At 37.1% G+C, this 12,524-nt stretch overlaps 1 protein-coding gene across 5 annotated transcripts in view; it reads right to left on the reverse strand.

The window, feature by feature from the left end:
- SMC1B (structural maintenance of chromosomes 1B) overlaps positions 1-12,524 on the reverse strand; it is a 68,207-nt gene that overhangs the window by 36,450 nt on the left and 19,233 nt on the right. For all 5 annotated transcript variants that reach the window (XM_050965190.1, XM_050965168.1, XM_050965199.1 and 2 more), the window contains 7 exons: positions 12,264-12,471; positions 11,257-11,442; positions 8,059-8,238; positions 4,936-5,082; positions 3,883-4,020; positions 3,033-3,149; positions 1,087-1,193 (listed from right to left, as the gene is read on the reverse strand). In XM_050965190.1, coding sequence (XP_050821147.1) covers positions 1,087-1,193; positions 3,033-3,149; positions 3,883-4,020; positions 4,936-5,082; positions 8,059-8,238; positions 11,257-11,442; positions 12,264-12,471 — 1,083 coding nt within the window. The remainder of the gene's footprint in view (positions 1-1,086; positions 1,194-3,032; positions 3,150-3,882; positions 4,021-4,935; positions 5,083-8,058; positions 8,239-11,256; positions 11,443-12,263; positions 12,472-12,524) is intronic.

Genomic DNA, 12,524 nt, shown 5'->3' on the forward strand with positions numbered 1-12,524 from the left:
CTTTTATTGTTCTGTTATTAGCTTTTTAAAACCGCCCTCCTCTGAACCCCCAATTCTCCAAGATCTAAAACATGGATTTATAATGGAGCATGTCCGCTATTCTGAAGTTTAAAATCCTGTACAACTATCAATCTGTACAAGTATTTGAATCTCAACCACATGCAAGGAAAGTGTTTTGTCCTCTAAGTTTCTAGATGACAACACATCAGAATGTCCAACTCAACAGATAACCTGGGTGGAGAAAAAGAATTGGACTCTGTTACTGGGAATCTGTATTGGAATACAGGCAAAGATGATTTGCTGTTAACAACTCTAAGGTCCATGAATCAGTTTGCTTGACTGATGAGATGATACAAAAACGAACAGTAATCTTCATTTCAAGCTTTTAGTCTATATGATTATAAAGGGAAGACTTCATATCCAATCCTGGAACAGGACACCAGTCTCCAGTGCTTCTGACTCTCCTCTTTGAGAAAGAAATTTGTCCTTTGTCACCTAAGTATGTGAATGAAATCCCTACTGTTGAGGTTACCAATTTGAAAATATCTTGTATGAAGTTCTAATTTCGTCACTGGGTGCTTCCCATATAGAAACGTTACATCCTTACAGTTAGTTCTCCTTTGAAATGTGTGACCTTGTGTAGTGAAGCAGAGTGGCCTCCACTACACCTTGATTAATAGTGTTAATGTTTTCACAAATGCAATGATAAAGCCATTTCTCTGGGCATTTTTAGGCTATTATTCTTGCTTATTGCTATATTATATATGTAGTATTGTAATAATGTCAAATGTACAGTATTATTAATATATTCTTATCTAACCAGTTTGTTGTGAAATGCCACTGTGGACTAATATTGCAGTTGGTGTAGTAGCCACAGACAGACAGTATACCTAAACTAACTCCAAGTAATAAGTACATTACCATATTGTTAGGATTGCTAGATATGTAATGATGGAGAAAACCTGACATCTTGCAGTAAACTTCTTGGGCTTTGGCAATCCTTCCTAAGTAACTATGCAATTATTAAATTACCAGTGTACTTGTTTTGATAATGCATACAGCAATTTTCATTTGTTTGAAAAACACCTTTTTCTGTCAGTTTCTTCCTGCTGTTTCACACGTTCTTGCTCAAATACACGAATATTCTCTACCCCAATTTCTTCACAGAAGTCCTGGAATACAGCATCTTCAACCTTTGAACAAATGATCCAAACAAACCACTTAAAACTTTAATTCACATCAGAGAAGCATCATTTTATAAAAAAGATTTATTTTTTATATATTGGGCAAAATTTTAAAAGATATTTTAGAAACACAATGCATTTTAAAGCTGCTGGGAATTTAGTTGCATTAGGAATTTTCAAAGTGGGTGTGAAGTCCAAATAACCAGATAGTGCAGGTGACCTTCACAGGATGAGGAGAGGAATCCCTACGTTAGCCATTTGTGCCAGAGCAGGAGCAGTGTTACTCCAGAGACAATTCAAGGTATCATACTGGAATGTTAGCCTCACACTCCTACCCATGGCTCCCACTCTCTATGGGGAAGGAGAAGGCTACAAGGTATGCAGAGCTGCTGATCCTCCAGGCCCATTCCTGCCACTAAATTCTTCTGCAAAGCTAAGCTCTGTGCTACAGACGAGAGTGCTTATTCCTTGTTAGAAATCCTACTCCCTTCTCCACATTTATACAGTGGAATCACACCAGTACAACAGGTTACTCTTACTGACAAAGAAAAGAGCAAAACTTTCCCCAGACTAGAAAATGGACATCTACAAACCCACACATATGACCTAAACTTAACGAACAGATAAAGAGTTTTAGATTTGGAAAATTATGCTTACAGAAGTTCAAGGGACAATGGGACACAAACAAATATAGTGAGTACTCCATTTTGTACCTATCAGAGGAACAAAATTTAAAAAACATGCAGCACAAGCTAATATGGATCTTTAAGAAAAATAAAAGCTCTTACAAACAGCTGAGAGTTAAATGTAATGCCAAAAACTACATCATTTATAAACACATCAATATCCAGTCTTATTTAAGCATCATCAATAGATACACTATTCTTAAGAAATTCTTAATCTACATATTCTTTTGCTATAAAATCCAGCTCTACATTATTTACACAGGAAATGACAACATGCTTGGAAAATGTGCTTTTGGTGAGAACTGTATTTCAACTATCAAGCCCTGTATAGTTGACTCATAGTAACTAAGAAACCTGTTTTTATAGGTAGTGAGATACAAAAAAAGTCAATTAAAATTTTAAAATTGAAAAAAATTCTAAAATAATTTCTATGTAGCATATAAAAATGCTTAATTTTATGGTGTGACAAAGGGTTGAGATGATCCACAGATACATGTGTGAGCATTGCAATAATCTCAAATTGATGCAAATAAAACCTTTATGTTACACCACCATGAATGTTGATATAGAGAGAGTATTTTCTTCCTGGTGGAAAACACTACAGTTAAGGTTGAATTCCAGTTTCTGTTTTAATATTCCTTTAATAAAATAATTCCCTTTGGATTGAAACCTTCTACATTTTGTCTCAGTTCCAAAGTGAATATTTTCTTGAGTCCCAGCAAAATTGCTTCAGAATATTTTTAGAGGTACTTGAGCAGAGGAAATGTTTCCCTCCTTATTCCAAATACAAGTGTAACGTATATCTAAATGAAAAAAGGCCATCTGAAACTTCAAATTAGTTTTGTTCTACATTACTCACTTAGGAAGCACAAAATTCTGGTTTGAATAAAAATGATTCAGTATTTTAAGATTACAAACTGATAAAATTAGGATATTGGACCATGCATATTAAAATATTTTAATGTTTAGGATATCGTCACTGGTAGAATAGTATAGCATGCTGCATGTTCCCTGGAGTGCTTTAGCACATCTATAGACCATATCTACTGTTCAGACACTAATGGTTTAATAATTGCATGAGTTCACTCTCAACTCTACAGAGAAGTTGCTGTAAGCCATTTATAACTCCATAATTTGTCATGAACATTATAGAATGTGTTACCTCATTCATTTTCTTTTGAAACTCTTCAATTTTCTCTGCTCTTTGTAGAAGTCCTTCGTTCAGCATAGCATACTGTGATTTAATATTTACTAACTCACTTTCAAGCTTAGATTTTTCCTAATTACAAAGAGGAAGAAGGAAATAAGTTTTTTTATTGGTTTCTTTAAACAAAATGAATGATAGTCCAAATATTAATAGATGCTTCTGATACTATGGCTATATATCTTGTGTTGAGTTAAGAAGTACGACTTTTTTTCTGGTCTCAGAGTAGCAGCCATCTTAGTCTGTATCTGCAAAAAGAACAGGAGTACTTGTGGCACTTTAGAGACTAACAAATTTATTTCAGCATAAGCTTTCATGGGCTACAGAAGTGACCTGTAGCCTACAAAAGCTTATGCTGAAACTTTTTTTCTGAAATCACTATTGTTGATTTAAGTGTAATGGCTATAATTCTATAGAACAGAAAGCAAATTACATATTACAAATAAATGTACCAGCTAAGACTTACTGATTCATGCATCTTTTTCTTGGTGTGAGGGGGCTACTATAGATCAAGCTTATCTGAGTGTCAAGTAAATTTTTTTTTAAACCAGCAACACCTCCTAAAGGAAAGCCTCATTGCTTTAATATAGTACTTAATCTTGTTCTCTAATTTTATTAGTTTTCTAATCATAACCACTATTTGCTAAATGTAATTCCAACAACTACACAAAGATGATTAATAGAAGATCTACTAAGCTTCTGGATGTCGTATTGAGTATTAGCTACAACGTTTATTAAGCATAAAAATTATAACCTAAGATCACCAAAACCAGAGGAAAAAAATAGGAGCTTCGTTACTCTGTACTACCTTGTAGAAATTAGCCAGGTGTTTCTTTTTAATATTCTCTAATTCGCTCTGCGAATATTTGAGCCGAGTCTGAGTTCCCTGGCACTGTGCCTGTAACTGTTTCAAGTCAGTCTCCTTACGTTTGATCTTCATTAATTCCTAAAACAGATTTCAAAAATTGTATGAGACAATATAAATAAAAAGTAAATTTTAAAAACAGAAATCAACTTCATACTCAAAAGTAAATTGCTCTATTCACAGGCGAGAGAAAAAAATCTTTATGATCATAATCTGACTTCCATTTAACAGGGTGTCTAATTAGACAAATTTAGCACAGCTAAGCCCCATTTATGTGGGCCAGCTGACCACAATCAAGGTAAGTTTTGATGGTGTGGTGCATATTCGAAAATGCCTTTCAAACACTGGTTCACTTTCTAGTGTAAAAGGGCATAAATTGATAAATTACTGTTCTGGTCCTCTCAACAAATCTATAGGGAAGCTATGAAACCAAGTTTTACCGTCACAATTCATGAAAGATTGTTCTCTGTTGCATGTTAATAATTTTATTCTCACTAGTCACTTGACTATAGCAATGCCTCAAACAGCTTCTCTGATGAAAGACATGAAGTGCTCCAATGATACCACAACACTTCCTATAGCAAAACTAGCTCTTAACAGTTAGGCAGTTCTCCATCTATGTAATCCACACAGAGAGTAGCTTCTTCGGCCACGGCTACACTGGCGCTTTACAGCGCTGCAACTTTCGCGCTCACATGACACAAAACTACACTGCTAGTGTGGATTACAGATAAATGAATGGCCCAGATGCATGCAGTCACACTGCATTATCTCTTGGAACAAAGGTATCGGACAGGCAGTACTTCCGACCAACAAGCCACTACTAGTTCTGCCACCCCATCCTGCATTGATAAAATAAATCAGGAATAAAATAAATTAACTTGAAATTAAAAGTTGACAAAAACTGAACAGTTCCTCGGACTGTCTTCCCATTCATGATTTCTATTCCATTTTGCCTTTAGTGTTAAGATAGAATTGTCTATTTAATGGACTTACCTTTAGTTTATTAACCAACCTATCCCTTCTTTCTTTCATTTCTTTCATCTCTTTTTCATCCCAATATCTAGCTTTAACTTTCAAGTCACTTGACCCTCCAGAGATAACTCCAGATTTCAAAAATAAAGTTCCATCAAGAGAGACTGTCTGAAAATTAAAGATATTTTATTTTCTTTAATGAGCAATACTACTAAGTTGGGTTAGGAACTGTGCATCTGCAATACTCTAGCAGCTAATGGACCAAGATCTGAGCAAACAAGTGCATGTAACTATATATAAGTAACCTCCATACTTAGCTGGATCATGTCCCAAAACCCTTGCTTACACAGAGGTATACTGAGCAAGCTACAGAAGTATGTAACTGACACAAGTAGTGTTATTTTGCAGTGAGTAATCTTTTAATATAAATTAGTATTATAGCCTATTGGAAATAGGGGGTTGTGCCGTATGACTGGAGGATTGCTAACGTAGTTCCTATTTTTAAGAAAGGGAATAAAAGTGATCTGAGTAATTATAGGCCTGTTAGCTTGACGTCTGTAGTATGTAAGGTCTTAGAAAAAATTTTAAGGGAGAAAGTAGTTAAGGACATAGAGGTCAATGGTAATTGGGACGAATTGCAACATGGATTTACTAAAGGTAGATCGTGCCAAACCAATCTGATCTCCTTCTTTGAGAAGGTGACGGATTACTTAGATAAAGGAAATGCGGTAGATATAATTTACCTCGATTTCAGTAAGGCGTTTGACACGGTTCCACATGGGGAACTGTTAGTTAAATTGGAAAAGATGGGGATGAATATGAAAGTTGTAAGGAGGATAAGGAACTGTTTAAAGGGGAGACTCCAGCGGGTCGTATTGAAGGGTGAACTGTCAAGCTGGAAGGAGGTCACTAGTGGAGTCCCTCAAGGATCGGTTTTGGGACCGATCTTATTTAACCTTTTTATTACTGACCTTGGCACAAAGAGCAGGAATGTGCTAATAAAGTTTGCGGATGACACAAAGCTGGGGGGGTATTGCTAACACGGAGAAGGACAGGGATACTATTCAGGAAGATCCAGACCACCTTGTAAACTGGAGTAATAGTAATAGGATGAAATACAATAGTGAAAAGTGCAAGGTCATGCACTTAGGAATTAATAATAAGAATTTTAGATATACGTTGGGGACGCATCAGTTGGAAGCGACAGAGGAGGAGAAGGACCTTGGGGTATTGGTTGATAGCAGGATGACTATGAGCCGCCAATGCGATACGGCTGTTAAAAAAGCAAATGCGATTTTAGGATGCATCAGGCGAAGTATTTCCAGCAAGGATAAAGAGGTGTTAGTACTGTTATATAAGGCGCTGGTGAGACCCCATCTGGAATATTGTGTGCAGTTCTGGTGTCCCATGTTCAAGAAGGATGAATTCAAACTGGAACAGGTCCAGAGACGGGCTACTAGGATGATCCGAGGAATGGAAAACCTGCTTTATGAAAGGAGACTCAAAGAGCTTGGCTTGTTTAGCCTGGCCAAAAGAAGGCTGCGGGGAGATATGCTTGCTCTATATAAATATATCAGGGAGGTTAACGTTAGGGAGGGAGAGGAATTATTTAAGTTTAGTACTAATGTAGGCACGAGGACGCATGGGTACAAACTGGATATAAGGAAGTTTAGACTTGAAATTAGATGAAGGTTTCTAACCATTAGGGGAGTGAAGTTCTCGAACAGCCTTCCGTGGGAAGTAGTGGGGGCAAAAGACTTTTCTGGCTTTAAGACTAAGCTTGATAAGTATATGGAGGGGATGTTATGATAGGATAGTTTAATTTGGGCAATTGATCTTGGATTATCACCAGATAAGTCTGCTCAATGGTCTGTGGGGAGATGTTGGATGGGATGGGAACTGAGTTACTGCAGAGAATTCCTTCTTGGGTGCTGGCTGATGAGTCTTGCCCACATGCTCAGGGTTTAGCTGATCGCCATATTTGGGGTCGGGAAGGAATTTTCCTCCAGGGCGGATTGGCAGGGGCCCTGGAGGTTTTTCGCCTTCCCCTGCAGCGTGGGGCATGAGTCGCTTGCTGGTGGATTCTCTGCAGCTTGAGGTCTTCAAACCAATTTTGAGGATTTCAATAACTCGGTCCTGGGTTAGGGGTTGTTATAAAAGTGGATGGGTAGGGTTCTGTGGCCTGCCTTGTGCAGGAGGTCAGACTAGATGATCATATTGGTCCCTTCTGACCTATGAGTCTATGAACTGGAAATGGGATTTTTATATATTTTATATTTACACAGTTGGAACCCTTAACTATTCATTTCCAGATATTCTAAAGGTTGGGTCTTTAAAAAGTGTAAAAATTTTGTTTAAAAAAAAGTATACTTATTTTTGGGTGTCAGCTTGATAACAAGTGAAACATACTTTCAATCTTCATTTTTCAACTCAAAACTACTTAAAGATTTGTTTGTTTAGGATTATTCTTGTTTTTGAACGAGCAACAAAAATTTAAATCAGACTGGTATAGAAGGTCCACTGGAAGAAAGTGTTGTTTCAAAAGATTTAACATGGAATATCAAAGCAGGGCTCCCATTCTGTAGACTTTAACGGGTCTTCAGAAGGTACATGACAGGGAGCTACCACCATGTACCATCGTTGTGTTTAATCATTAGCGGAGAAGCACTGCAGAATGAAGTAGGGAGACTTTCAACCATAGTGCAAACTTTTGCCTGCACCTCCCACACAGGAAACCCACAAGAACATATGAAAGCACTTCTCTGCAGGAAAGCCAATAAAACAGATTTTATGTTTCTCAGCCAAACATTTTAAATATAACAAGCAAAAGGAAAAAAAGGATCATTTGCAAAAAAGAGTCAGCTGCAGGGAAATATTTCAGCACCATAATTTAAAACTCCTTTTCTAACTTTTTCCCTCTGAGCTTTCCAGAAAAATTCCACACTGGAAAGAGATGGGTTATGTGAAACTTTAGGGGATTAAGTTTCTTTCTGTGTAAACTGGCGAGAGCAATATAACGACAGTTTTTAGTTAAGTCATATTTTGTAGGATATTTATAGAACAAGTTATTTCAAATGGTATTAAACATATCATTGGAATCCATCTGATGAAAAAAAACATATGAAACAAAATTCAGTTTCTTACTTTCAACCTCACTGGTCCATCAAATGCTATCTGTCTTGCTTCTTTAACAGTTTCACAGACCAGACCATTCCCACATACAAACTGTATCACTTTTTTCAGGGGCGTAAATGGAGTCTGTACAACATCAATCATCATTTTAGATCCTTTTATCTCCCTTAATTTTTCATTGATGGGCTTAATCTAAAAAGCAAAAAACAATCTTCTGGAGAAGTAGCTGAAATAATGTGATACAAGTACTTCGGTGGGATAGTATACTGCATGAATAAAATTAACAATAAACATCCATATTTTCAGTCATACTTGTGCCTTCTGACAAAACAAAATTTACATTTATTGAAGTAAATAAAAAATGGACAAATCATGCATTAAAGTAACATTAAAAATTTGCCCACAATCAAAGTTGCTAGGATTTATGTAAAAACATTAGGACTTCGATTCAAGAAAACATTCATAATCAGGACAGCACTTAAGCATGTGCTTAAATCCATCTCTATTGAGCAAAACACGAACACCTCTACCCCGATATAATGCCACCTGATATAACACGAATTCGGATATAACGTGGTAAAGCAGCGCTCCGGGGCGCGGGGGGGAGAGCAGATCAAAGCAAGTTCGATATAACACAGTTTCACTTATAACACAGTAAGATTTTTTTGGCTCCCAAGGACAGTGCTATATCAGGGTAGAGGTGCAATTGCTTTCCTGAATCAGTGCCTAGAATAGTGATTGCCTATATCAAATTTAAAAAGGCAAAATAACAAGTTTTCAATTTTAACATGGGAACAATGATTCTGTCATAGTTCTATTACAGTGATTTTATTTCAATTAAAACCTCAATTACTGATGGAAACAATTTAACATACTGCAATCAATCACTAGCATCCTCTCATGTAAGAATCAACACACAAACTTGGGTGCCAAAACTTGGGCATCAAAAAAAAAAAAAAATCACACAGAGACATCTAAATAAGTATGGTATGATTTTCAGATATGCTGAGCACCCACAGCTACCACTGTGACATTAATCATCCCCGGTCCAGTTTGTCATGCCACTGAGAGACCTGAAGGCTGCAACAGCCCTTCCTGCAATACCATGTCTCCTTGGAGTGGAAGGATATGCTTAACAGAGCTCCACTGTTTGCCACAAAACACTCCCCTGGCATGCATCCACTTGTGCAGCCTCCCATCTCTCTCTCTTTCCTATGCAAAGGAATCGTACTGGTTCCACTGCTGAGTGATTCTCCCAAGCCTGCAGAGGCAGGATTGCTTCAATGACCACTTCAAGAAAAATAGGTGAAGCCAGACTGCAGTTTCCTGACACAAAGATCCTTTAAAGTCTCCATAGAAGAGACATTATTGTCCTGGACACATGGGAAGACCAACCACAGGGGATGTGGTTTAATTAGGCTCAAGTTTTATGAACTTATCTCACCTGGGAACTATCAAGCAATGACTCCTGGTTATGATTCCCTTCCCTTTATCATTTTCACACGGTGGAGAGCTGTTTCAGTCCCCGACCCCTACATAGCTGGTCCCCAGAACATTGCTGGAAACCCACTGCCCTCCACTCATGTAGGAAGCCCATTCCCCTCCTTAGGGGATACTTTCCTTTAAGTCCACTTCCAATTTTGGAATATCAGGAAATGGACTTCCATCTCTTAAAAGGCCAACAACTTGAACCTTATCTCCTCCCCAACCCCATCAGGTGCCTGAGGTGCTGTGGCAAAGGTGGAAGAAACCACACTGCCCCGGCCGTGGCAGCAAGAGAAAAATTCTTTCCCTAACACAAAAGGGGTAACTAATGCAATGCCCACGGCAGACCAAAAACCCAGTCCTACACTAATCCCCAGGGTAGGAGCTGATAATCCTGATGTGACAAGGGACTCACTCAAGTGCACAGGGGCCAATAGCTTACCTGATCCCTACCAGCCCACCCACCTGCTCAGATGATGCCTCCACCTCAATCCCTGAGGGGAAAGTCCTTAAAAGAGCCACTATCCTTTTTTCCTGCTAGTCCAGGCAAAGACCCCCTGCCTTTGAATTTGTGAGGGTTACATTTTAAAAGAGGTCACAGCAAAGTCTATCTGGGGTACTTCAGCCAAAGACTTAGAAGATTCCTTTGACAGCCTAAAAGGTTTTCAGATAGTTTTGGAGAGCACTTGCCTATTATCTGGCTGTGGCCGAATTCTTTTATGATATTAAAGAAATACTGGCATCTATGGCACTAGTTACTGCAGGGGGCACAAAATCCTGATTAGAAGAGTGGCCTAATTTTTTGAGTAAGAGGAGAGGCAAAGCAGTAGGGCTCTCAAAATTAGATGTTGGGTTGAAGTAATTTTTAAAATTTGGCTCAAAAAAACAGTACTGATGACCTCACTGAGGTATGTGAATTAACTTTACAAAAGGATAGGAGGCAGCTAAGGCTAAGTAGCATAAAGTCATGCAGCTGTTGTTCCACAACAGCTCAAGCTGGAATTTAGTTACCCATTAAAAACACACCCTGAGTCCTGTGCATTTTACAATGCATCATTAATGAATAGCTGATTCCAATTTGATTACAAAACAAGGTTTTTTTTGTTAGTCTGAAACATATCAAAATTTTATCTATGAAAACAGTATTTTCAGAAGTATTCTATCTATAGAATAAATCGGTTTCCAATAGGCTGAATTTATGTTAAAATATTAATAATAAATACAAAAAGAAAAGTTCTCTCAAGATATAGCAGACCTTTGAATCTCAGCTCTTTCAGGAGCCAAACTACAACACAAACAAAATTTCATATTGGGACAGAACACTAAACTATGGACGGCCTGGGGCACAAGTCTGAATTGCAGGCCTCTACAGTAGTTTTCTCTGAAATGCTACAAGTTTAGGGACAGATCCGTTTCACTATATGGCTTAAGGAACTAATTTATAAAAGCACAATGTAATATATACACTGAAGACAGTAAAACCAGTTACATGAGGAGGAGCAACCAAGGGATAGAGTTGCAATAAAAGGTCTTAACTACACAGTGCAGAAAGGGGAAGGGTTTGAGCTTTTATAGCAGTCAAGAACCTTTTGAGACATATAATGTCTCTACAATAGCTTTATTTATGCTTAAATACTTATAATTTATATATCCTTTTAGAACTTAAATTCTACCTTAAGCAATCTTAAAACTGAACTAATTTGCTGATGAAAAGAAAAAACTTACATCAAGGTAATCCAAAGCAAGAAATGTTTCAGGCTCAGCTCTTTCCTCTTTTAGAATTCGAATGCAATCCCTTGCTATTTTTTCAGTAGCCACAACAATGGCACTCATGTACTTGCCAAAGACTTTGGTAACAGCCAGCTGATATTTTTTATGGATAGGATGACACAAGTCAAGCAGTCTTCCAAACTTAAGATAACAAAATTGAGAAATGATAAACCTTTCATAGATGAGGAAGCAATTAATAAATCCATATACATTTCAGGCCAAAGTATAGCTTTCTGGTAGCAAAAATGAGAGAAGCTTAAGCAATCTGGATCTTGAATAACAGCTCTGAATGTTACTATATCCTCTAAAATAAGAATACAACCCATGTACACCAAATGTTATACACAAGCCTAAATGTTATCAATTATTTTTACTAATCAGTGAAGTACACGTACTGTTTAACCATTTACCATAATGGATAATCTGAAACTGAAGTTCTTCACAGTTAAAAAAAATTGCATTCCCACTTCTATTAAAATATACATACATATACAGTAGCACAACCTTAGAGTAAAATGCTCTGCAGTTCTGCCATCCTACCACACTATAAAACTCTAGTTCAGCCAAGAAATTCCAGTGCTGCTCTTAATTTTAATCATTCTAATTTTTACATTGATACTCCCATTTGAAATTTGTAAAAATAAATTCATGAATGAATAGCATGCTTATCAATTGCACGAAAAAAAACCACTTTCATAATCTCAAGGTTGGTGTTAGTTCAATCACTTAATTCTCTAAATTCACAAAGATTGAATTTAACAAACATACTGTTCTTTTGTAGTACAAAATTTGCATTGTCATTTCCATTTACAAGTGTCCCTAGAATACATAAATAGATTGAAAGTTAAAATATATTTAAGATGGTCACAGAAAATCCCATGCTGCCATATATACAACAACTGCAAAGGCAAATCTCAAATCTAATTATAACCACAAAAATGCAAATAAATCAATCCAATTACCACAGAATCAGGATAAAGTCTTTTGAGACTCTCCAGCATCTCTGCTCTCATTTGCTGGCGTCTTCCTTCATGGTAGTCAATTCTAGCATTCTGCAGCTCACCAACTATTTTGTTTAGTTCTTCATTTACTTGGGCTATCTGTACCCTTGAATTCTCCATTTCATCAGTTAGGACTTTCTCCTGTTGTTTTTTCTCTGCTAACAATTCACTTTAAACCAAAATAAGGGAAGATGTGAGGAAAATGTATCCCAATTATATTGT

The sequence above is a fragment of the Gopherus flavomarginatus genome, chromosome 1 (assembly GCF_025201925.1).
Source record: "Gopherus flavomarginatus isolate rGopFla2 chromosome 1, rGopFla2.mat.asm, whole genome shotgun sequence".
Classification (NCBI taxonomy): domain Eukaryota; kingdom Metazoa; phylum Chordata; order Testudines; family Testudinidae; genus Gopherus; species Gopherus flavomarginatus.